The sequence below is a fragment of the Pan paniscus genome, chromosome 21, assembly GCF_029289425.2.
Source record: "Pan paniscus chromosome 21, NHGRI_mPanPan1-v2.0_pri, whole genome shotgun sequence".
Classification (NCBI taxonomy): domain Eukaryota; kingdom Metazoa; phylum Chordata; class Mammalia; order Primates; family Hominidae; genus Pan; species Pan paniscus.
In genome coordinates, this window is record NC_073270.2 from 17,275,401 (window position 1) to 17,302,696 (window position 27,296).

At 41.9% G+C, this 27,296-nt stretch overlaps 1 protein-coding gene across 5 annotated transcripts in view; it reads right to left on the minus strand.

Annotated features, from left to right (window-relative positions):
- The window catches only part of KIF16B (kinesin family member 16B), a 302,734-nt gene that overhangs the window by 116,475 nt on the left and 158,963 nt on the right, over positions 1-27,296 (minus strand). For all 5 annotated transcript variants that reach the window (XM_003810588.6, XM_055105088.3, XM_003810587.6 and 2 more), the window contains exons 16-17: positions 20,106-20,188; positions 18,549-18,637 (exon numbers count right to left, since the gene is read on the minus strand). In XM_003810588.6, coding sequence (XP_003810636.1) covers positions 18,549-18,637; positions 20,106-20,188 — 172 coding nt within the window. The remainder of the gene's footprint in view (positions 1-18,548; positions 18,638-20,105; positions 20,189-27,296) is intronic.

A 27,296-nucleotide genomic window follows, 5' to 3' on the forward strand; every position in this document is an offset into this window, starting at 1 on the left:
AATAAAGGAGCTTGCTGCAAAGTCAGAAAGATTACAGACTTCGCAGTGATGGGCAGAGATAAATGGCCCTCTAATGAGGCTGGGAGTGAGCAGTTAGAGACACAGAGAAAAATCTGGAAAGGGCAGACATATGAAAGCAGAGGGAAGAGGGTATCTAAAGAAAGAGAAAGAGATCAGTAGCATGGAATAACCCAGGAATGCCAAGTAAAATGCAGAGCCCAAGGAGCACCCAGTGACCTTCATGACGTGGAGGTTCATCTTGGAGAGACCTTTGCTGGGCTGGGGCTGGACTGGAGAGGTCTGATGAGTGAGTGAGAGGAACCTGGAGACGGTGAATGTAAATACAGTAGAGCACTTTCTTGGTAGGTTTAGTTGTAAAGGGGAGGTGGTGGTTTTGGGAGAATGGGTGCTCATTTTAACAGATGAAATAGACTTGTGCCTATTTAAATCCTTGTATCAACAAGCAGGAGACAGAGAGATTGAGTGAAAAAATGGGAAGAGGCTGGGAATATCTGATAGACAGAGAGGTCTCTGAGCAGGCAGGAAAGGAAAGGGTAGCGCCATAGCTGAGAGCAAGGGTTCAGGCATGGGTGCAGCCCAGACCAAATTCTGGCTCCTATATGACCAAGGGACAATCTCTCAACCTTCCTACACCTCAATTACCTCATCTGAACACAGGCTCAAAAATAATCCTAGTCCTCAGTGGGTGAGAGGATCCAATGAGGGTACTCACAACCACTATTAACTTAGTTAATAAATACTAGCTATTAATCCTATAGGATCCATAGTACAGGTAGGGGCAGTTAGTCTGAGAAAGGCAAAAGGGGAGTTTTCTCATTGGGACAGGAAGAAGAAGAAAAGGATGAATGCAAAGCAGACATGGGATTCAAAGGTGTTGCTCTCTTAGGACTCCTGTGTTCTATATGGAGTCAGGAACAAGCTCCTCTGCCTAATGACTCCTCTTCATAAGAGTGAGGAGAAATAATAGTAGGGTTAGAAGTAAAAGAGTCAGGAACATTATTTGTAATAATGAAGGGGCTGGTGGGCAAGAGAACTGATGGAGGAAATGAGCAGAAAGGGCTGGCTGGGCATCATTCAAGCTTAGAGACTATTAATTTACAGGGGCACTGATCTCTGTGTTGATGTGGTTTTCTCGGTTGCACTGAGCTTAGATGTCTAGGTATAGGCTTAGGGCAGGGAGATAGCTCAATGGTTCTAGAATCAATGGGACTCACATAAGTGGAAGAACAGAAGGATCATCTGATGATCTGGGAAGTGGATGGCTCAAGTGCTGGAGATGAGGGACTTAATTGGATAGGGAAGTAAGTGGAGACAAGACAAGGCTTACAGGAAAAGAAATCAAAGAAAGTCTCCATGCTGAAGAAGGGAGTGCTATTTAAGTAACTAGATTGCAGGATGAGTTAGTTTCAAAGAATCACTGAAGATAACATCACGACTTAGAATGATGAAAGGCTTAGAAGGAAATGTCTGGAAGGGGAGGAGAAGGCAACTGTATGGACAGGCAAAGAGTGCAAAAGGCAAAAAGTGGGACAGGCAGCGGTCCCAAGTGAGGCTCATAAGTGCTCCAGCAGGCAGAGGAAGGGTGGTCTGAAGCAGCTTGGAGGAGGATCTAAGAGTCTCTGGATTGGTGAAATCACAGATCCTCCTCAGGCGAAGCCTTCACTTTAGAGTGTCTGATTGGGATGGAGAAGGGGAAGTATGTGTATTAAGGGAAGTTGTCAAGATCAGGCGCTTGAGGCTGTTGCTCTAGCCTCTGAAGGTAGTACTGTAAAGTACTGAGTCAGAAATCAGAGAGAGATTCTCATTTTAATTCTTAATGAAGACTTGTGATTTTCTTTCTGTGACCAGTCTCTAAATAGGTAGAAACTTTGGCTGTTTTCTACTGAAAGCAAAATGCCTTTGGTAAATAATGATACCTGTTTCCTCAAAAATAAGAGTAACATTTAAAAGACAAACAAAAAATGCCATAAAGATGTTCAGTCTTAAATCACAAACAGTATGAGGGGAGAGTCATTCCAAAGTTAGAGAGATTTTTAGATATGCAGTGATATGAGTTGCTGCTCACACTGGATCATTTCTGTTAAATATTACATATTTACTAATCATACTCCAAAATGCACCTATTTCCATAATCAATGATAATTATTTGGGATAGTAAAACTCAGTAGATTGTAAAATATAAATGTGAGTGTGTCATTATCAAGGAGAGAACATCAAGAATAATTGTATTTGAAGGTGGCTTTATTTTAAATATGTGTAATTCATTATCTTACTTTACTGGAATTATCATGGCCCCCCATTCTAATTTCCCAAATGTTATAATTAAAAGGAAACCACAAAGAATGTAATTTTTGCAGGTGTTTTTAACATTTTAAAATGACACTTGGAAGTATACTTACTAAGTCCAACAAAAAAAGCATAGCATACAACCTATTTTTTTTAAAATCAGAGATAGCCTTTTCTTTTACATTAAAAGAGATCTACCATTTTTAGGTATAACTGCGCATACTTCAATTAATCTTCCTGTTATCATCGGCAATAAAAAAATGACAGGGTGGGAATTTCTCAGCTTATACCATAAAGAGGGAGGGAGGGAGAAAGAAGGGAGGAGAGAGAAGTGAGGAAGATTTAAATGAACTGAAAGCATAAATACCTGCATCCTTGTGTGTCTTCATGGTGATTCGTGTTGTACCTATGATGTCGTTTCAGTTTCTAAACAGAGTATGACTACCCAGGTCCAGTCAATGCTTGAGCAGGCAGTTGCAGTGCGGGTAGATAGGGAGGGTAACGGAAGCTGAGTCCAGCCCACAACATGCACGGAAGGGAGACCCCCTGGCAACAGAGGCGGTCTCCCTATGGGACAGTCATATTGGTAAAGTTCCTGGCATGGATATTACTCTATTATCTCAGTGGGCACATGATCAGACAAGGAAAAACTTCTTGGTCAATGCGTAGGCCTGGCTTTTTCCTAGGTGACTTTTAGGCTACTGTCAAATATAGGGATTACTTCATGGGCATGTGACCCATGCAGCTGCACAGGGCCCTGTGCTCAGACAGGTCCCATATTTGATTCTCTGCTGTGGCCATCTTGAAATTCTTAATGATATTAGAACAAGAGGCCCAACTTTCAATATGTACTGAACTCTGCAAATTATGCAGCTAGTTCTGATCAAGCATATGTCATCTTTGAAAGAACTCCTGGCCTTTTGCCTGGAATGCTCGGTAGTATTCCTCAGTCCAGAGAACCAGAAAAGGACTAGAACTCAGTGGACGGTGTTTCACCTTTCCCTGATGCTTCACTAGGGTTTAGTTCTGACTACAGAGGGTTCTTCAATGGTTTAGACAAAAAATGATTGACCTTTTCACCACACTACCATCCCCTAGGAAACTTCAGCCTTCTCAAGCACCTCACAACTGAGCAAATCCCATGGAGACTAGGGGATCTTAAAGACTAAAGAGAATGTTTGAATTTGGGTGAAGGGGTTTGTGCTTGTCCTATCCAATCTTCTTCCTAGCCTTGTGAACCTAACATTCTAGATGTTCCTTGAAGGCTAAGCAGAAAGCAGTTATTTCACCCAGGGTAGGCTCTGGGAGACTGATGAAAAGAAGAACCCAGCCATCCATCAGGTTTCCAGCTCTTCATGGAAAGGCCTTGAAGTCTTTCCTGTGTGAATTAGCTCTCAGGTAAACTTTCATTAGAAAGGTAGGAATAGCTGTTTTGTAGAGACAATTAGAATTTCTACACTACTCACTCCCACTCACCCTTTTTTCACATCATTGTCAGGGTATCCCACAGTAGGCGGACTTACATAAAATTACAATTCGAGGGGTGTGTATCAAGATGGGGGTGGGATACAAGAAGTCTCACAATGCAATTTAATCTAGAAGGTTGTGAAATTAAACCCTCTTAAGTAAACGTCAGAGTTTATAACTTAAAAATTCAAAGCACTCTGGGAATGGTTTTCTAATAAATTTCCAAATTGCTGGTCTAGAAGGTACTCACTGAAGACCTTCCAAGGAGCCAGTCTTAAGCCTTTTGCACTGCAAATGGAAAGTGCCCTAAGAAAAAAGGATTGGTTTTTTTAAAAAATAATAAAATTTGATATCATAAGCATTTTCACTAAGTTTCTCCCCGGCCTATTTCTCATAGCAATGGTATAACTTGCTCTGAAAATGACAGCTAGGACCATAGATGTGAAACCCAGAGGCTTTCCTAATCAAGCCAGAGGGTCACAGGCAGTCTGAACTGGATAGACACTTGAAATAGATCATACAATGAACTCGTACACACCCCACCTCCCCTGCCCCTCCATCCTACTTTACAGGCCAGGAGAATGAGGCCCATAGAGTGTGAGAGAGAGGGCCCAGGTGACCTTCTTTTAAGAGTCGGGACTCAAGCCCACCTCTTCCAACTCCTCATCCATTCTTCTACCCAGGCTGGAATTCTATCTCACCTTCTCAACCAAACCATGGTACTTTTTATCCCAGAAGGAGCCTCTCAAAAGTTAAAAATGATCCATCATTACAAAATATACCTCTTCCCATTGGACAAACCAGAAGAATGCACCACATAATTTTCCTCCCACTTCCTTCAGCCATGCATTCTACATATACAACAAAACTTGTCCTGGCACCTGCTGTGAACAGGCAGGACTCTGAGTAGAATAAAGAATGGACAGCGTGCCTTTGGATACTCTTAAGTGAGTGAAACAGAGTGAAAGAAAACATGCTCATATATCGATCACACAGAATGTAAGGAGCCCAGTGGGAAAGGGCATGTTTTCAACAGGAGACGGGGTGGAGGGACAGCATTTATTGGGATGAGAGGAAGCCTTGCAGAGGAGGTGTTGTCTGAGCTTGGCCTTGAAAAACGGATAGAATTGTGATGAGCATAGTGTGGGTGGGGGAAGATCCAGTGGAAGAAAAACAGAAGGAAGACAAATGAGAGGTACACAGAGGAAGCTATACAGAGCCTCAGCTGGCTACTGCTCTGATTAAATAAAGGGAAGTGATGAGAAATAACAGGGAAGTTAGACTGTGAGCAGAATATTAAAGGTCCAGATGACACACTCTCGAGGGCACCTTCCTGGGCAAGCTTCTCTTCTGCCTCCCCTGCCCGTGAGTCCTCTATCACAGCACGGGGCAGGACATTCAGGAACTGGTGGTTCACTCGCCCATAATTCACCTGGTCAACATGCCAGGCACTATCCTAGGCACTGTGGTCTCAGCAAAAGAAATCAAGTCTCTTCCCTCATAAACCTCTATACCAGTGTGGGGTTGAGCTAACTAATACATAATGCGTACGCCGTGAGATAAGTACTATGATAAAGCATAAAGCTGGGGAAGAGGAAGGACTGAGAAGAGGACATTCAGGACAGAGCTGCATGAAGGAAGGGAGTGGCCATGAAGATGCATCTGGTGCCAACATGAGGGATGAGCCAGGCCACAGGCCAGGAGGGGATGTGTGCAGGACAATGAAAGTACAGAAGGACCACATGGTGCCAACAGGAGAAGAAACCAAGGGAGGGTGGCCACAAGAGAAGAATCATGGCCCAAGAGGGAGCTAGGGTGGACACCACTCAGGGCCTTTCAGGTCACAGAGGGCAGAGGTTGTCTCCCCCTCCACTGGGGTTTTCAGAGGACAGAGATCCCCACCTGGCTGACCATGTATCCTGAGGGCTTTCTGTAAAGCACAGAGTAGGTTTCAACCGGTGATTTCTATGGGTAGTGTTTTGAAGACAGTGGCATGAGCTTCACAGCCAGAAACACAATGACAAGGAGTTACAGACCACCTGAGTGAGGAGATGGTGTCAACCGATGTCCATCTCTTTGCCGTAAGAAATAACTTTTAATACCCTGCACGCTCTCATGTTTACAATAATTCACTGCAAAAAATTTAGAAAGCACAGGTAAGTGTCCTACACCATGACTCCTTTATTTTGTTCCCAGCCCTCAGCCTTTCCGGCCATACAGATGCACTCACAGAGAAGAGCCTACCAGAGAGTCTATTATTTAATCATTTCCTCATAATATACACCTTGGACAAATCAGCAAATCATTAACTATTATTCTACAACATAGTTTAATATCATGGGATTCTATAACATAGATGCACCATGATTTATGTACACAATTTTATATTGTTGGAAATGTACATGGGAAATTATCCTGAAAAACCATTTTGGTGACGTCTATAGTGGGTGGCCCAAGAAGGGGCTGGTTTAAGGAAAGAAACACTGTGCACATTTGTGGGTAGAGGGAACAGTGAACAGAGAAGCGAAACTTGAAGATGCAAAAGAGATTCATAAAAGGCACCGCAGTTCCTCTGCCATGACGATACACTGTTGAAGTGAAGAGCTTTGCAAGTCCACCTGACACATGTGTACGCCTCTGAGATCGCACATGTGAAAGACAACATGCCGATACGCCTAACCAGGCAATGCTGAAAATGTGCGCCTCTGTATCCCAGACCAGGGCTGCCAGAGGTCTCAGAGCACCAGCCTGTCTGCCATGCCCAGCTCTCTGTTGCAGTGCATTTTCTTTTCTAGGTCTCCAACCCAGTGGTATAGTCCTTCCTTCCCTTATTTCTCTCCCTGATATTTCCCTCCTTATTCCTCCCCATGTTGCTTTAATTTAAGCAGCAGTTGCCATCAAAGAAAGAATTCTGGGTGTGGATTTAGCTGACAAAATAACAAAGCAGACCAAGATTTATATAAAGATTAATTGAAATGTTATCAACAATTTACATGGAAAAAAAAGGAAATAGTTCTGAGTGTCCTTAATGATTAGTCAAAAGTTAAATCAATAATGATATAAACATAAAATGAAGAATCATATTCAACGGCGTGAGAAAAAGCACACAATTAAATGTTTAAAAAAAGTAGAAACTGTATATCTAGTGCAATCTCAATTCTGTTTTTTAAATACTCTATATAATGCATAATTACAATATCTGATGTACACTTAAATATATGTACTTAAAATATAAGCAAATATTACAAATATAAACCAATCATGTTTTCTTGGTGAAAAGATTATGAATACTTGTGATTACTTTATTCATTTCTGAATGTGTTACTTTTTATAATAAGCATTTCATTTTATAATGGGAGTAACTACCTATTTAAAATAATTTTTTCAATCTACACTGGTTATAGCAATTGTTTTACTTCTGCTTTGCTTCTATCAATCTGTGGTTCATTTCAATTTATTTCCAACAATGATGACAATTAACCTTAGGTCATGAGATACGGGAGTTGCTGGTGGTGGTTAAACATACGGTGTCACTGACTTGGAAGCCAGCCATTGCAGGTTAAGAGTCATGGTCTGTGATAAAAGGAGGGTATGGAAGTTCCTTATCTGGAAACAGTTCACACATACACACATTCAGTCAAGAATTATTCCCTTAAACACCTACTTAGAAGTTGGAATACAGTACTGAAAAAACCAGACTCTTCCACTTACCACTAAATACAGAGACCAAGAGTAGACAGTTGTACAAACAGATATAATCACCAACTACTTAAAGTGCTAACAAGAAAAGATAGAGGATGCTATGAATAAGTAGCCCAGGAGGTAAAATTTGGACTGAGTTTGGTAAATCCTCTTTGAGGAAGTGACATTTACATGGAGATTTTGGAGACAATGTAGGATTTGGTCATGTGAAGAGCCGGTGGACAAATGGACAAGTGTTCTAGAAGGAGAGAATAGCATATGCAAAGATCCAGAAGCAAAAATGAATGTGTACAACTGGAAACCTTGACTGAATTAGCAACATGTTCTAATCAAATGAGTTAACAAATTACAGAGCCGGTGACATGTAATCAAGTTAATATGTTACTGCCAAGGAAAATCATGCTACCATGTAGGACTAGGAGGAAACCTACTTTCTCCCACCATTGCCTGTAACTGCCATTCATCATTTCACCAGAACAGTCTCATTTGCTCAGCTGACCTTGACAATTCAGTTTTAGATTGTGTGGTTATAAAATGGCTGAAGCAAAATGCATCCCACCACTCAGACAATACAATCTGAAGTAACTGAATAAAGACAGATTGTTCTTTGAATTTAAGAGCTCATCTCCCCACCTACTTTGAAAACAGAAAACACCTGAAGCTCATCAGTTGAAGTGGCTCACAGTGGAATAATATTCACGGACAAAAAGGAAAAAAGCAAGTCTCTAATTAACACTAATCTCAGTTAATGGAGGAAGAAGCCCACTTCTTTCAGTTGCTTTCATCACATGTTCCCCAAGATTGTGTATCTTAACAAGCTATTTAAGGCAATCTATAGCCAACTGTAAAGTTAGTAAATGGTCCATAAAAACGCAAGACAACTGAGACCAAAAACTGGAGAAGAAACCAGCCTTGCAGCAAACTAAACTTTTGAAAAATGGTAAGGCCCAATAAAATAAACCAGCAGAGATAAACACAGTAAATAACCATCAACTAAAACACAGGCTAACTACCAAGTTACCAGCAACATAAATACTGCCAACTCCATGTATAAAATGTCCATGCTCAAGGTGAGCAAGAAAAAAAAAGGATAAGACAAATTATAAAGTAGCAGCAAGTGAGTGAGAAAAGTGTGCTTGCAAGGGAATGTGGTCTTCTTCCCTCCCAGGACACGCAGTGGGGACCATGACCTCACATGAAGGTGCAAACCTTGTTGAGAATATCTCCAGCTACCAGCAGATTCTGTTTCTGAAGCCCTTTCTACATTGTTAGAAAGCAAAGGGGAAAAGTGCATTCCCCTTAGTTCATGTTTATTAGACGTCTAAGTTCCAGGTATGCTGCTGTGCACTGAGTAAACAACAAACTAGATTCTATGTCTGTTTTCTGGAAGTGTACAGTCGTGGACAGCAAAGCTAAGGCTCAGTACAACAAAGGGCATACCCCTGTCATTGGTGTCTTCTTACTCTCTCCCTAATGTGATGTATTCATCCTCCCAGTTTAGTCAAGGCAGAAAGGAGATAAGGAAGGGGAGAGGAGGGAAGAGGAGGGGAGGGGAGGGGAGAGGAGGGGAGGGGAGGGGAGGGGAGGGGAGGGGAGGGGAGGGGAGGGGAGGAGAGGGGAGGCCAAGGGAGGGGAGGGGAGGGGAGGAGAGGGGAGGCCAAGGGAGAAGATATGAAAGAAATAGGGAAGGAGTGGGACACAGGGAGGAAAACAAAACTATTTCCTTTCATATAAATGTTGTCATCTGGGGAGAAGCCCTCACTATCTCCTTGGTGCCTTTGGCTTTTGGTATTCAAATCCCAGAACTCTACATTTGGAATCTAGTTCTTTCCAGCTTTACATTCCAGAAATCCATTTCCATTCTTAATCTGAAAGCACCAGGAAGGCGGATGCTAATCTCATAGAGCATTCTAGTACAGCAAGTAGCTCAGCACAGAACTAATTAGGAGCTTGGTGAGTCTTTGGTGATGACCAGGATGGCCAGGGCTTGCTTTTAGAGACAGCCACTGTTAGCCAGATTCCCTAGACTCTAGGGCCTGTGAATACAGCCTAGAACTGTGTCTAGGAGGGTGTAATTATATCTACACATTCAACACTCTAAGAAGGCCCATTTTCAGCTTGAAAAAATAAATAAATAAAAAGGATAGTCTCATCTATCAGTGGGAATGATGGTGATATATGTATAAACAATCTGTAAAATAATTTGTGAACATGCATCGAGAGCCTTAAAACTATATGTACTCTGGCCTGGTAATTCTACGGCTACTTCCTCCCCGCTGAGGAATTAATCATGAGAAAATGCAAAGATTCAGCTACAAAGCTCTTCAGCCCAATAACTTGTGATAGTTAAAAAACAGACAACAAAATGCCTACCACTAGACGTTAAATAAGGTACGGCAGAGGTCCCCAGTCCCCAGGCTGCGGACTGGTACCAGCATTCGATTTGCATAGGAGCACAAACCCTATCATGAACTCCACACACAAGGGATCTAGGTTGCGCGCTCCTTATGAGACTCACCTAATTATCTGAGGTGGAAGAGTTTGATCCCAAAACCATCCATCCCCCTCCTCTGTCCCTGTCTCTGAAAAAACTGTCTTCCACGAAACTTGGTCCATGGTGCCAAAAAGGCTGGGGAGCACTGAGGTATGGAATAGTCATACAATGGAATATCATATGGACATTAAAATAATGTAAAAAAATTTATGAAATAAAAAATAATAAGTGCAAAAAACTCTAAAGTCCAATATTAATCCATCTTGGTAAAAGATATAAAATATAAATATATATATATAAATGTGTGTACATATATAAATGTGTGTGTACATCTACATACAGAGAGGGAGAGGCAGAGACAGAGAGATGGACAGTGGAAGAAACAGAGGTATGGGCTAGAAGGTATGGTAACATGTTAACTGTAGTCGCTTCTTTTTTTTTTTTTTTTGCTTGTGATTTCTAAATTTCCCATAATGAACACATTAAAGTAAAAAATACATTTAAGTATCACTCATTCGTCTTCTTCCCCGATTGTCGGTGACTTCAGACCAACCTCTGAGTTAGGGGCCTTCCATGGCTGCTGGGTCTGCACTAGCCCTGATGCTAACCAAACCCCCTCAGACTGCTGCACTCCTTGGGATGATGCTCCTTCAATGGCTCACCAGAAACAGGTTTAATCCTGATTTTTGATATTTTTTAGTCTAACTGGGTTTGAAAGCTAGAATTTAATTATTCAAATACATCCATCTAAATGGGCTCACTACTGGTTAGTGCTCAGAGGAGGCTAATGTGCCAGTGAAAAATTCTTTTATTTTCAAGACTGAAATGAGCTTGGAAGTTATCTAATTTTGCTTTGAGCACTTTCAAGAAGCTGTGAAAGCCTCTGCATCTTGCCAAATTAGCTGCCTGTTTGCAGTCTCAAAGCAAGGCAGAGGAGGCTTGAGCAGTCGGCTTGGTTTCTTCTTAAAGACGCTGCACCAGCTGAGGAGGAATGTTTCCCCTGCAGGAAAATTATCTCCTGGCAAAGACCCTGGCTGGGCACCTCTCCAATGTGGAACTAACTCCCAAAGGAAGTCACCAGGCTTCTCTGCCTAATCCAAAAATTCTCTGGCACCAAGTATCACGCATGTGTGCATACAAATCATGGCTTCCAGGGAGCTTGAGGTGTGGGCCAGCGGTAATTGCCCAAACTCTGTTCCAACTCTATGTGCCCAGTTGGGCTGATACAATGTTCTTGGGGAACAAGAACTTTGTTTTTAAAACTGCAAATCTTACTATAATTCAGACCACAGGGTATTTTTTAGACATGGGCTGTTTAGAAAATTAGTAGATGGCCTGCTGAACAGACAAAAATCACATTGCTCTGAAGATAACTTGGAGCTTACTGGATACAATAATTTGCAAACCAGTCATTCTTTTGGAGAGCTTTGTTCTGGGAAAAACTGAGTACTATGCAGCAATTTTTGAGTCAATTGCAAAAACATACTCATGTCTACACAATACCAAAGAAACCAAGAGGTATGGTAATTGTAATGCCACCAAACTTGTAGAAACACATCTGTGTGGGTGAGAGACTCACAAAGATAGGGGCCAAGTAATGTGGAGATAGGAAACAGCACACAGGGACCACTGACAAAAGACCTGGGCAGACCTGAGAGGGCAGACGCATCCTTTGTGCTGAGAGCACATGTGCTGGCCAAAACCTACAGCTCAATGAATATTTGTGAGGTGCCCACTCTGTGGGGTCTTCTGGAGATTCAGAGATAAATGAAGCATAGTGCCTGCCCTCAAGAAGCCTACATCAATTAAATACACAAACATCAAATGAACAAATTTGGAAAGAGCTAAGATACAGGAATGCACAAAATGCCTGCGAGAGGATACACGGGAAGCACTTAGCTCCAACTGGAAATGCACGGAAAGCTTCCTGAGGATACGACTCTATGCTCAGCTCAAAAGAGGAAGAGGACTGGCCAAGGGAAGAAGAGGGGGAAGGCGTCACAGACAGTGTTACAGATGCAGAGGCCTGGAGAAAGGTGTGACCCATGTAAATCACAGGATAAAGTTCCGGGTGGAGAGTGACTGAAAATAACATTGGAGAACAAAGTCAGAGATGATCAGGTTGGGTTGACGCTTGGAAGTCACCACCTGGTAGGTACTGAGGGGCCAGGCCAGATGCTGAGAAGAGGAGGAGGGGGTGACCAGGAAGGGCTAAGGAGGTGTGGTGAGCTCCTTCCTCAGGTTCACGGCAGGGACAGGACTCCAGGGACAGGCCCACAAGTCTTCCCTGTGCCATCAGATAGAGAAAGTCAGGAATCACAGTGGTAACCATGCCAATCGGAGCTCTGCAACATTTGCTGCTCCTCATGTACTGACCACATTGTCCATTTAAGGAAAAAAAATCTGTCCTACATGTTCTTTGGTAGTGATGGACGACAAGATTTCCCAGAGTGAAAGATCCCTATATACTTGCTGAAGGTGGGGGCAACAAGAGGAAGAGTGCTAGGAGGACAAAGTACTCACGTGGAGCCAATTGCGGAAGGAAAAAAATTCCCAAGGGATAGAGTGGGTGATGACTGTTATCAACCGACAGGAAAGCAGGCGGCTTCACAGGGACCTGGGCAAGGGACGGGAGTCCCAGCATTGCTAGGCAGAAGCCAGCATGAGGGCTTAGCACAGAGGAGGAGGCCAGGAGGCGTGCTTGTGTTTGTGTATGCTGGGGCGGGCAGGGAAGCAAACATTTAATAGACACCTGCTTTGTATTACACAACAATTAAGAGGGTCAGCCCCTAGTTTGGCCTAAGAGGGGGAAAGTAATAAAGAGCAGACGAAAGCTCTGAAACAAGTCTGTTTGAGTAGGAGGTGCCATCAATGCTTTTGATTCCTGTTAAAACTGGTCCTGGAGAGGCGACGAGGCAAATATGGGGTTAAGGGTCTCCAGACTCCACACTTCTCAGCAGGGCTTGGTCACCTGCTGAAGCTACAAGACTGCTCACAGGGCTTGGTGACTATGTAGGTGCCCTAGGAGGTGACTTACAATGAGATGCAATGCATTGGGAGCATGGGTCTGGGGTGACATGTGCGGCTTTCCCTAATTTAAAGATCTTCAAACTCATCCAAGTCTGGCATGTGCAAAGATAATACTACCACCGTCCTGATTTCTAACAGGCTTTACAAGTGTCTTCCCTGTTCACTAAATCATGCTCTGAGATGACTGAGCCTCGGTCTGTCTCAATCACTCAAGCCCCAGCACAGGGCTGGACAAATGATGGGCTCTCAAGCACCACTGAATGAATGATGTAAAACGGCAGGGCTGTGAACATCTATTTTATTCAACAGGGGGATCTGCCTTCATCCTCCAAGTGGAGAAATATCACCTGTGACAGGCCACACAAACCCGAGCTTTTCCCATGGGGTGTCTGATCGTTGACGGAGTCATAGTCACTTACAGGAGAAAGTTCAAGGCCCAGGGCCTAGTTTTTCAAGGTTGTACTCATTATCCTCCCTTCCTCTTGACAACCTGCTTCTCTTCCTCCCATATTTCTGTTTCAGCTGGGTGGCAAGCAGCACCCAACCAGTTACTGAAGCCAGAAACTGGAAGTCAACATCTTTTCCTTCATTACATCCCATATCCAATTCATTATCCAAACCTCATGACTTCCTGCCCTGACTGTCTCTGCAGCTCACCCTTCTAGGTTCCTCCCACTGCTGCCTCAGTTCAGGCCCTCACCTCTAGGATCCTTGTGAGCTTCTCCAGGGCTTTTGCTGCCCAGCCAATTTCTGAGAGGTCAGAGCAATGTCTTTCAATGCAAGGATGAATGACCATGCTGCTCCTTGGCTACAGGCACTCCTTGGACTGACTGGGTTTTGAGAAACATGCAAGTGAGCTAGTTGAACTGAACTTGGCAGAACATGAGAGAGGTCATGTAATCATCAGGAAATCCATCCAGGTTAGATTTACATTCATCATTTATTTGCTATACTTACCAGGGGAACTACATTTTGAGATTTTCTTTCTATATTTTTAAACACCATTTTCAACAATGGACACTCTTGAGAAAATAGAAGAAGAAAATAAAGATGAAAAGAAGACAATAAGATACTGCCTCACACACATTTTGATGTGTACTATAAAAACAGAAAATCACAAGTGCTGGTGAGGATATGGAGAAACTGGAACCCTTGTGCCCTGTTGGTGGGAATGCAAAATGGTGCAGCTGTTGTGGAAAATAGCATAGCAGTTCCTTGAAAATTAAAAATAGGGCTGCCATATGATCCAGCAATTCTACTTCTGGGTACATACTCACAAGAGTTGAAAACAAGGACTCAAACAGATAGTTGGACACCCATGTTCATAGCAGCATTATTCACAATAGCCAAAAGGTGAAAACAATCAAAGAGTCCATCAACAGATGAATGGATAAACAAAATGTGGTATATCCATAAAATGGAATATTATTTGGCCACAAAAAGAAAGGAAGTTCTGACACATGCTATATGGTGGATGAACATGAACCAAAGACATTATGCTAAGTGAAATAAGCCAGTGAGAAGAGGACACACCAGTGATTCTACTTAAGTGGTTAAACTCATGGAGACAAAAGTTGTGTGCTGATTGTCAGGAGTTTGGGGGAAGGAGGGAATGGAAGTTATATTTAATGAGTACAGAGTTTTAGTTTTGCAAGATGAAACTGGTTGCACAGTAATGTCAATGCACTTCACACTACTGAACTGTACACTTAAAAGTCATTACCATGGGGAAGAATGCTAACTGAAGATTTGGCCCTGGAAACTCACCCCTCAGGCACCTAAAATTGATGGGCAATTACTTTCTACAGCAGGTGGCAAGTTGCAGGGGCCTGGGAACCAGAGAGAAAGAAAGTATGATGAAGTATTAAATAATTTTTATTTGAATTTGTGTCAATGAATAATGCAAGGGGTAGCAGAGAGAAAATGTGTACTTGAAGTCAGGTCAACAGGCTGCATAATGGTAGCATCAGATGCATCCAGAACCACTGTAATTCAGTCTAAAACAGATTGCTTCTCCCGAATTCTCTGATTGCCTTGGCCTAGTTATTCATTTCAAGATGAGGCCCTCTTCCCACCTATGGCTTAAAGATCCTGAACATGATTTTGAGATTATTCAAGTAACTGCAGTATCCCCTGGGACTTGCAGTATCCCCTGGGATTAGGCAGACAGATTAGGCCACAAAACCACATTCCTCTGCATAATATGTCTCATTCCAGTATTTGGAACATCCATGCCCAAAGAAATTTTAAAAGCCTTTCCCAAAGGGACTCATGTGTCTTACTAAAATTTTATTCTTAATCTGTTTACAGAATTTTTATTAAGCATGTTATGTGAATGACACCTTATACAGAAAAGAATAACACAAGGCCCCTGACCTTAAAAAGCTTCCATTCTAATAGGAAGTATACATAAGCAGAGTTCTTACTCGACTGCTAGCCCAGGCCTGTCCTCCCTATCTCCCCCATCTCAGGGAAGAGTGTACCACCTGCAGCAGCTGTTTAAACCTGAATCCTGGGAGTTACTCTTAATTCCTTGATTCTACTTTGCTCCACTTCTATGGCTAAAGTGCAGATCCAAGCCACTATTACCTTTCACTTGGACTAAGGAAATAGCTTTCTAAATGGTCTTCTGCTTCTATGCCACATTCTCCAAATGGCATACATCCTAATATTTGTATTAAGTACATCTTCAGGTTACTCTCTTGCTTGAATCATTCTAGTGGTTTGCCAGCTCTCTTAAAAAACAGCCAAACCCCTTCCAATTGCCAGCACGGCCCTACATTAGCTGGCCCTTGACATCCCCTCCCTCACTTGTACCACTCTTCTTCTTGCTTACTATATCCCATCTACTCTGGCCCTCTCTTCACTTCTCATTTTGATGCCATCACACTTGCTTTCCCCTTCAGTCTCAATGCTTTCCATTCTCCCCCTTTCTGTTTTACGAGTGTCATTTCTCTCCATACAAGTCTTAGACCAAACATCCCTTCTTCAGGAAGCCATTCCTGATCACTCCATCAAACACTGTCTTAAGACATTTGATTTCATTTCATTTTCACTTCCTGGATTTATTTTTAAATTATCTGTTGACTGTGTCTCTCCTCCAACAAGTATGCAAGCTGACCTTCTCAGGATTACTGGCAATGGTGCCCCCGTCCTAGAATCCTGACTGGTTCATAGGAGGCATTCAGAGAGGATTTGTTGACAGATGAATGTATGTTACAAAGAAGACAAAATAAGGAGGAAAGAAATGGAGCAATGTACAGTGAAGAAGGGACACTGACTTTTGGTTGTGGGGAAGAAAGTCAGGAGTAGCTTCCACAGCAGAGTTTGTCTGTACTATGCCCTGGAGGACGAGTGGGTAGCCAGGCAAAAATGCATCCCAGGCTCTGGAACTAGCAAAGGAAAGCCCCAGAGGCACAGGCTAGTCCACATGTGACCGAGCAATAAAACAACAGCAGAAAGCTGGAGCTCAGAACACGTGGAGAGAGGTCCAGAGACGAGCACAGACAGTGGACAGCCCGAGTGACATGGTGCAGGCTGGGACTTTATTTTTTAGACCATGGAAAGTCACTGAAAAGTTTTGAGGACGAAAACTAGTAACTTTGACCTGCATTTTGTAAACACTGAGGAAAACTATTTGAACTTAAAAACTAAAAACAAAAAATGGCATTACTTTTAAGAGAACTACACTTTCTCCTGTTTTAGGGAGAAAAAAGAAAGACTTCCATCCCACGTATATATGTAAGGCAAAGAGGGGCCCATGGCTAGTGACCCTGTGCTCAAAGGAAAGGCTGAGTGAAGATAGCGTTGTGGTTTTCAAAGCCATTGAATAGCCATATTACATTAGCAAATGGCTTCACATTAAAAGGTACCACCACTGTGGAGGATAATAACGATAGTACCTGGATTCCAGGATTAACTAACTGGGTCCTGGGCCAGGAGACAAAACCAAGCCAGCACTCTTCATATCACAGACAATTTAACTAGACAAACAATATTTAACGGATGGGATCACACTATTTTAGCTGAAATTACACTAAAGATCTGTGTATTATATTAAACTTAAACATGAGTGATTCCATCTTGGTCACAATAAAAGGCAACTGCTAAAACTACTGTAAGGAATTAAAGACCTACAACAAAACGTGCCTCTGAAGTACTTACCATTTAGTTGCTCTGAGAATGTTCTCCCATTTCAGAGGTCTGATTGATATGGCTTATTTCAGGACAGAATTATTTAATGAGCACAACTTTCCTCAATGACCATGTAACAAAATGGAAAGACCAAATAGGAAAGACAAAGGCTGACACAAGGGAGTCAACTGCTGGTGCTTCCAGAAATCCTGGAAAGCGGGGGCGCCCAGGAATCCACAGCCACAGTGCTGTACTACATGGCTTTTTTTCTTAAGTTCAGGCAGGTGTTGGATTTGGGCTTCAGCTTACTGGCCCATAAAATGAGGAATCCAGAAATGTGATCAAAGATCCCTCCTATGACACTGAAGAAATTCCTTGTAGGTATCTGCTTTCCACAAACCAGAACACTGGCTTGGGCTGAAGGAGTGAATGGCTTTCAGCACACAGCTCGACGTTTGTGAGAAATCCCAGGGTTGGGGGTGAGGGAGCAATGGAAAATGGAACCAGTCCCCCAACTGCAGGAGGTGACAGAGTCAAAGCGTGAGTGATGGAATCAGATAGAAACCATGAAACTGACGGAGAGCAAACGTATAAATATTTCCCCACATGTAAAATGGGAATAGGTTTGTGAGAATTAAAAGATCACGGATTCAAGGTGCTTAACATAGTGCCTGGCATATAGTAACTACTAAATAAATGACAGTTCTAGAAAATGTTGTTCTTGTTACTTCACTTGTTCAGCCATTTGATTTACCTCCATTATTTTACATGAGATTATCCTGGTAGAAAAGATAAAATTATGGAACCTCTCACAACCGAAAAGGGCCCTCAAAGTTCCCTGTTTTTAGGCATTTTCATTATCACTGTCATTTTATTGATGAAGCCACTAAGGACATGAGTTAAGCTGACTGTCCAAGGTCACCCAGCCACTAAGTCAATTTAAAACACTCTCATTTGTGCTCTCAGCAGTCCCCTAGTGTTCGAAGTAGTGAAGATAATTTCCTGCTCCATTGGATGGCCTAAGAATCAGGCTGCCTCTGTTATTATAATTTATAAAACGAGATAAAAGTGCGTAAGCCAAAGGGATCATGCACTAAGTAATCAAAGTGCCAACTCTAAAATATTAGACAGTTATGAAAATGATAATGAAGCTTGTAACAACACTCATGAATGCTTATTATGCTGTTAAGCGAAAAATCAGAAAATGCAAAACTGTTTATGTTGTGATTATAACTAAGTAAAATTATGCACATATATAGTAAGGGCTGGAAAGGAACTCGGAAAATGACGGCGGCTGATTTGATAAGGAGGCGCCGTTGCAGAAGTTTTATTTTTACCTTGTGACTATAATGGAGTTGGCACAATAAATGCAAAAGTGATCATCACAGGGAAGGAGATGCTGCTGTTCACTCACCCGGGGTTATACAACATGACTGCAGACAGGTTCTCACGGGACTTCGAGAGGTCGGTCATGGACAAGCTGAAGGAGGACAGAAGGCCACTCTAAGGGCAGACACAGGGCAGAGTGGTTACCTTAGCAGAGAATAAAAGGCCACTGCTCTGGACTCATTGCTTCCAACATGTGAGAGACAATGAGGTGCACATGCTCCTAATTAACACGCACCACAATTAACTGGTCTATCTGAGGAAAGCAGATCATGGGCAGTAAGGCCCTGATATATTTCAAACCCAAGCCTTCTCCTAAGTACAGCAGGACCTTGGCCTTCTAGGGCTGGGGAAATTCATCAGGAATTCCACAACCCAGTTGGTCTCCCCTGCCAGTTAAAGTCAAGGAAAGGGGTCACAATACCTTTGCCATCCTCCATTACCTGGCAGGCAGCAATCTCCTATAATCAGCGATATTCCCTCACACTTAGAACGATAAAGAAGAAGGCAGGAGGGGTGAAGGGAGACCAAAAGTAAGAGCTTGACCTATTTTGCTTCCAAGGGAAGCTATTGGCAAACATGTTTTTTCCCTCTGTTCCTCTGAAACTGTGTACCAAAAACGACCCTCTAGGGAGACCCTGGGCTAGAGCAGATAAGAGGCTCCACTGGCTGGAAAAAGCCACCCAGGAGAAGGCTGAGGTTTGCAGCTTTCTTGTTATTTTCCAATTAGGGCACTGGCAACCTCGGGCATCCCTTATAAAGGAGACAGAAATGAGAGTCTGGGTAACCAGTGGTCAAGGGCAAACACTTCTGGTATTCAAGTCAGTACTGCAGCCAAAGCTCCCCACTTGCCGGCTACAGAACAAGTTAGGGAGAGTTGCTCTTGGTCTGTTTCTCATCTTGACCTGGGGGTGATAGCATGGGGGTATTAACGGCTGCTGCACAGATAAAGAGATAGAATATATGTACAAGTTTAGCACCATTCCTGGCTCGTAGAAATGTTAGCTGTAGCCTTTATTATTTTCTTCAGTCTAAGGACCAGCCATGATGTCCCTGAACAGATTTCTTTCTTTCTCTGGTCCTTAGCTCCTTCCCCGTCAGCACTTAAACGTCCTGCCCTTTAGACGTCCCCTTCCAACCAAACCAAAGTCTTTCCCAGTTGTCCTAAACCCACCCCTGCTCTCACTTCCCACCTCAATGAAAAATCTGTTTACTGTGGCTGATTTTGGATTAATGTGATTCCAATGTTGGGTTAATTCCTAACAGATGCTGATTAGAGGAAGTCACTCTCCACCTAATGCAAAATGATGCCCAACTCCTTGGTGGGAAGGGTGGAAGGCTGAAGAGAAGGATCTAGGAGGAGCAGTTTCTCCCTGTCTGCTCTAGAATTTACTTGCTTGCTCTCTTACTTCATCAGCCAATCATCTGCTGGGAAACAATCTCCCTAGAATCAATCCAGATCACAGAACTACTTTTCCACGGTTCTGCACCCCAGAAAGTCAAAAGATTGGAACCAGAGTGACCACCACCCACTCATCCTCACATACGATCAGTGGTTCCCTCCTAGAGACGCCGTGTCCCTCACCTTCCTCTTCTCCCTGAGCTTGGCGGCTTCCTTTGGATGGTTAAAGCGAAACATATTGGTTCTTCCCAAGAGAATCACAGCACCTGAAAACACACAAAAACAGTAATGAATTTACAGTAAGCAGTCTGGTCAGTTGCCAATACCATAACATGGAATTCTACTGTTGAAATGTAATTTCCAGTGTATTATAAAATAATAAGGGAAAGCTTTAGTCTCAAAAGTCTGCTTACTTAAGACAATTTCAAATCTGGAAATACCTTTATTTTTACAGCTGAGTGTCACAACACACATTATATCCTCATATCCATAATATCCAGCAGAAGTGATGAATCTAAGCATTACAACATATTATGAGATTTAAAACTTAACAGACATATAATTAGACTTTTAATTGTCTGGAAGAAAAAAGGAAACCAGTTCTCCAAAGAGATGTAATATCAAGCAAAGCATATGGTCACAACTTTAGGAATGTTTATTGATACTGGTAAAAGTAGAAATCTCAAAAGAAAAGTGCTTTCAAAAGAAAACGTATGGAATTGGCATAATATAGGTAACTATTACTAAAATCTCCCTCAGAATTTGATGGGAGAGAACTTGTGTACATTTATGGTCTATTTCCAAATAAAAACACTGCTTCTTCTCAAAACCCTATTAAAATTCCACATTAGACCCATAAGAAAGGGTCCTTTTGATTGATGACAGTCTTCCTTATTCAGAAAACAACTGCACAAGGGGCAAAATAATTCAAGGGAAATGCTCAAGGAAAACAAAAGCACGGGAAGAGGCAAATTTCAGCTTGATGAAGCAAACAAACCCATTTTAGGGTCACAGCTGTCTAAAGCGGGCACAGGTGCCTGCAGGGCTGTGAGCTCCTTGTCACCAGAGGCATGTAAGAGAAAACATGTTGCAGAAGAGGTTCACTGTGTCTTCTGAAGTCCCATCCATGCATGAGAGGCCACGTGTATGGTCTCATCCATGTATGAGAGTCTACAATGCCTCAGGGCATCAATGAAGATAAGACACATGCACTGACAGTCAACCATGAAGAATGACAGGTGAGTGCTTAAGTGTCTAGCACACTTAGCTGAGTGTGTGATTAAGTGACGAGTGGAGCCTGGAGTAGCTGGGGACAGGCTTCTGCACCAAGGACCTAAGTTGGGTCTCACTGGATAACCAGAGGGCAAGAGGAAGTGTTCCATGTTGGGTAATTGCAGAGAGAGTCTAAGCTATAGAAAGGAGAATGGCCTGCTATGCTCAGGACAGAGGAGAGAATCATGTCCATCCAAAGTTCAGGATGTTTGAAACAGCATCAAGAATCAATACTGGAGAGATGAAATAGCCTGTGAAGACCGGAGAACAAGTATGAGAGTTTAGACCAGAGGTCACAAACTGGTGGCCAGAGGAAAAACTTCAGTCTATAGATGTGTTTTTTTGTGTTCCCTGTCATGTTTCAAAAACAAAATCTTTAGTTGGCAAGAGTTCAAAGTCTGGAGAGTTCACATAAAAGTCTGGGTACTTTTCTAGCATTCCTTCAAAATTCCTAAGATATGCTATCAGTAGATCTTTGTTTGCACTTAGCAAAAATCCCTGGGCTGCTGAGAGTTGCCTCCTTTGCACAGGTGACCTCTGGTTGACCACAGTCACTAGCCTCTTGCTTGGGTAATATCTTCACCTGGGCCCTGCAGGAAATATCATAATACCAGATATCTATTCTGGAGCTCAGGCCAGCATATCCACCTGCCTATTTGATGTATTGTTTTGGACAACTCAAGGGAGTTTCAAATTCAATATGATTAAAACCTAACAGGTTTAAATAACAACGACAGGGAGCAACTGATATGGGTTGGTTTTAGTGGTTGTCATTATTTAGCAGAAACAAAGTCACTATGAAAAGGAGGATAAGACAGTTTAGAAGCCCTAGTGGGGCAGCAGCAGATATTATCCACTCTACAATTTGCTTATCCCTGTCATGCAGAATTGCATTTGTATTTTTTCCAATTATGGCAAGGCACCATTACCATGATTTAAAAAGGTGTTTCCCATGCCTTTTACGACTAGGACTCGGAGCAGTGTGCTACATAGAAAGCCAAAAGCTAAGCAGCCACGTCTAGGATGTATGTATATTTAATGCTGTTAAAGTTACATTAGAGATTAATAAAGCAATCACATTCCAGGTGTTAATTACATCTCCAATTCTTCTTTTTTTCTGTTAATCAAATGCCCAGTCATGCAAGTTGAAAATTGCTAAAATATGTTAATGGAAAAATAGAATGGTATTTCAGAGACATATTTCAAATTGTATTAAATCATTGAAAATAATCTTGCCACCCATGTTATCTGCATGAAATACACACAAAAAGCCCTGTAAGGAGTTATAAAAGAAAGCACAACTATCATGACAATTCAGTGCTTCCATCTAGATAATGTTTGAGTCAACTGTCTGGCATGTTAAAAGGGGTCCATTAAGGCTGGTTTCCTTCCCTTTCTTCTTCTAAGCACCTGTACTCAACAAATCTCGTGAATTTAAAAATTTGCTTCATTTTTACATGATGCCACTGTTCATTCAGCAAATATTTAATGAACACTTACTGTATGCCAGTCACTGTGATAAACATGGGGGATACAGAGTTGAGCAATTCAGACATACGCTTTGCCTTTATGGAGCTTTAAAAAATGTCAGAGAGAGAGATAAATAATCAAATAATGAAATGATTCCACAAATAAATGCAAAGCTGCAGCTGAAGGAGAAGAACTGTGTCCTGGGCTCAAAGAGCAACAATGATAAGGGTTTATTATAGGGGAAACTAGAGAAGGATATCTTCAAGGGAGGTGGTATCTAAAACAAGCTCTGAGAACAAGTTGGGAGAGTGTCTTGCGTAAAAGCAATAATGATCATGATGATGATTGATGATAATAATGAGGAGGAAGACGCCACCAAGAATGAGTGACTGGAAGACAACCATGTGGCTATGGCAAAGGGAACAAGAGTGAGCACTGCACCAACATAAGGCTTGAGAAGGAGGGAGAAAGTGAATCAACTCAAATGTTTCAGGATGTAAAGGATCTTGTGTTTTATCTAGTTGTAAGAGGAAGACACTGAAGGGCTTTGTGCAGCAGCATAACATGATTAGATTTCAGTTTCACCAAAGATCATTCTTGCAACGGTGACTGAAGAAAGGCCAAACAGGGCAAGAGTGAATATGGCTAAGCAAGCCAGGTGGCTACTACAGTGGTCCAGGTAAGTGATGATGGCTCAGGACTGGGGGAAAGGGGTACCAAAGCAGAGAAGTAAAACAAAACTGGAAGATATGTAGGAGATAAAATCAATATGATTTGATGATGGGATAGACACAAAGAGGAGACGGGGGTGAGGAAGATGGCTTCTGGGTTCTGGAATGCATCACTAGTTGAATGGGGAGTCTTCTGCACAGACTGAGAACACTGGAAAAGGACCAAGATGGGGTGGGGAAAAATCATGAGTTTGGTTTTGGACATAATGAATTAGAGATGCATTTGGCAAATGAAAATATGGGCTTGAAGCTCTCGAATAAAAGTCTGGGATGTCGATCTACCTTCCTACCCACTTACCTACATATATATATATATATATGTAGGTACATATATATATATGTGTAGGTACATATATATATATGTAGGTACATATATATATGTAGGTACATATACATATATGTAGGTACACATATATATATGTAGGTGTACATATATATGTAGGTACATATATATGTAGGTACATATATATATATGTAGGTACTTACCTACATATATATGTGTGTGTGTATATATGTGTATGTGTGTGTATATATATAGAGAGAGAGACATATACATACACACACATATACAGGTTGACTATCCCTTAGCCAAAATGCTTGGGACAAAAAGGGTTTTGGAGTTCTGATTCGTTTTTGGATTTTAGAATACTGGAATATATATAATGAGATATCTTGGAAATGGGACTCAAGTCTAAACATGAAATTTATTTATGCTTCATATACACTTATAGAGAGTCCTGAAAGTAACTTTATACAATATTTTAAATAATTTTGTGAATGAAACAAAGTTAGTGTACAGGGAACAATCAGAAAGCAAAGGTGCCACTATCTGAGCCACCCATGTGGACAATCTGCAGTTGCTTAGCATCACCATCATTCCTGATTCTGAATTATATGCTGCTGATAAGCAATCACCTGGTGATCCATGTCTTTTTGTTAGCGTAATGAACAAGTAGGAAATTCACTCCTTGAATTGAAAACAGGGAGGATGCAAGCTTTTGCTTATCACAGCAATTTTACATTTACGCATGCCTGCTGCATTAGCACATCTCAGCACAGTTATTCTGTCCTTGGCACCCTTAGTTCCTGTAGGGGCTGCCTCATTGTCTGCAGTCAGTGTCTTTCTAGGGCAATAATGCCAAAACGGTGATGTTTCATCAGCATTACAGACTTGGTTCTGGTGTCAGATTTTCATCACCGATGACCTTGACATACTCGTCAATAAATTTCTCTGCTGCTTCATAGTAAGCAGATACTTTATCACCACAAATCTTTAAAATGTAATGCTGTGTCTGTTCCTAAATGTCTGCAACCAGCCTGCTGAATATTCACAGTTTCCTTCAATTTTTGGTTCATTGTGATAGATTTTTGCTTGTTTTCATGATCAGCTTCCCATTAAGTGGCAAGTATTCACTGTGACACTGATGGGATCCACTCTTTTAATACACAATTGAGATCTTCACTTTTAGCTTTATGCTGTGTTTTTCTATTTTTCATTTATGTGTATTTATTACTTTGAGCATAGAACTTAGCCTTCTGTTTCTTCAGGTCATATATGATGGCCACTTCAACACTATACTCTTCTGTAAGACATTTCACACTTAACACCACCATCCTGTTTCTCTAACAGCTTTACCTTCTGTGCTACAGATCAACATAAATGGTTCCTGTGTTTCTTATCACTGTTGTCCACAGGAGTAGCCGCAGACCTTTCTGACATGTTCAAACATTATCTTTACAGCACAGAGCAGAGAATAAGTAAGAAAAAAAAACCCACAGTGAGTAATGCATGCAGGTCTTGGACCTGCGCAGGGTATCATGGGGAACATACTATTGTCATGTGTGGCCTGAACATCTGCCATTTTTTTGTCCTTTGTGGGCATACTCGTATGGGGAATCTGGACATGTGCCGAAAAGATACACTGAAGCTGAAGGGGGCTAGGGGGGGTCTCTTTTCCTTTGTGGATATTGAACAAACTGTGTGTGTGGTGGACCTAAGTTTTGATTGCGACCCCATCACATGAGGTCAGGTGTGGAGTTTTCCACTTGTGGTGTTATGCTGGCCCTCAAAAACTTTTGGACATTTCGGATTTCTGATGAGGAATGTTCAACGTGTGTGTGTGTGTGTGTGTGTGTGTGTGTGTGACTCATTGCTAATAAATGAAACTATAGGAGTAGGAAAGAAACCTGAGACAAAATACAGAGGTAGAAGACAAGAGGACCTAACACTGGGCACCTGAAGGAATGCTGACTTCTAATGGCCAAGTAGAAGAAAATAAACTTACAGAGGAAACAGAGAAGAGACCATGAGAGAGGGAGAAAGAAACCCTCCAAAGCCAAGGAAAAGAGGGGCCAACAATGCAGAATGCTTCTCAGAGGTCAACTGAGACGAAAAGACTAGAAAACACCATTGGGTGTGGTGGCATAGAGGTCACAAGTGGTGTTAGTGGGAGCTGATTTGGTAGTAGACCGAGGCCAGAAGGAAGAGACTGAGGAATGCAGAAGAGGTAAGGAAATGCAGATGTACTGAGCACAGGCAACTTTTTCAAGAAGTCTATGAATGAAGAGAAAGAGTTGGTAGTAGCCAGAGGGGATGATAGTGTATTAGTCCATTCTCATACTGCCAATAAAGATATACCCAAGACTGGGTAATTTATAAAGTAAAGAGATGTAACTGACTCACAGTTCAGCATAGCTGAAGAGACCTCAGAAAACTTAATAATCATGGTGGAAGGGGAAGCAAACATGTCCTCTTTACATGGCAGCAAGAAGTGCCGCACAAAAATGGGGAAAGCCCCTTATAATACCATCAGATCTCGTGAGAACTCACCATCACAAGAACAGCAGAATGGGGGTAACCACCCCCATGATTCAATTATCTCCCACCAGTTCCCTCCCATGACATGTGGGGATTATGGGAACTACAGTTCCAGATGAAATTTGGGTGGGGACACGGCCAAACCATATCAGATAGATCCTGCAGGATATTTTATTTTTTGTTAAAACTTATATGTATACTTAAAATGCAATAAGCAAACTGAAGGGCATAAAGAGGAATAAATGAATAAAAGAACTAATGAATGAGAATGGCTGATAATGTAGTTTCTTGACGAAACCTGAAGAGTGTGTGCTGCCCAGAAATCTCGGTGTGGTTAAGGACAAGTCAGTGCTTAATCTCTCCAGAATTCAGTTTCCTCATCTAGTTATCAAACTGGACAATTTCTAAGATTCCTTCCAGATCTTAAATTCTTGTCAACCATGAACCATTTGGTCTGAGGTCAGTGTGATTAACAGCAGCAGATGGACTTTATGTGATGCACTTAATTTGTAATTTTGCAAGCATTTCTAAACCTCCTTGAAATAATGACTTCTTTGAGATTAATTCAGAGTTTGCTAAATACCCAAAGACAGACAAATTCCAGAGAGTCTTCAGAGGGGATGGAGGAGACATGACATTGTGAAAGCGTAGACAAAGACATTGCTGGTTTCACATGAGACTCTCTATTCTAATATTTCAAGTAAGCTGACAGAAGTAAATCTGCAAACGTTTCTAGTGATTCCTAAGGAATGCAGGGACAATAATCATTAATATCACCAATAATTACCCTCTTCAAGTTTTATGAGATTTTCTAATTCTGCTACTGCACAAATAAAATAACTCATTTTTTCTCCTACTGTTTTCATATGAATATTTCTGAGGTAATAACGTACCAATTATTTCATTTTGGGTTACAAATACTACAAACATATGAGACAACTGTGTTCCCAAAAGTGTGTGGTTCACACTTTAGAGGCTGTGGTGTCAATAAAAATGAGAGGCCCTTTGTAATTCTGTTTCGAGACTCCTAGTTCTACATTTTACTTTAGAAACACCCCCTGCCCCCCACCAACCAAAACATAC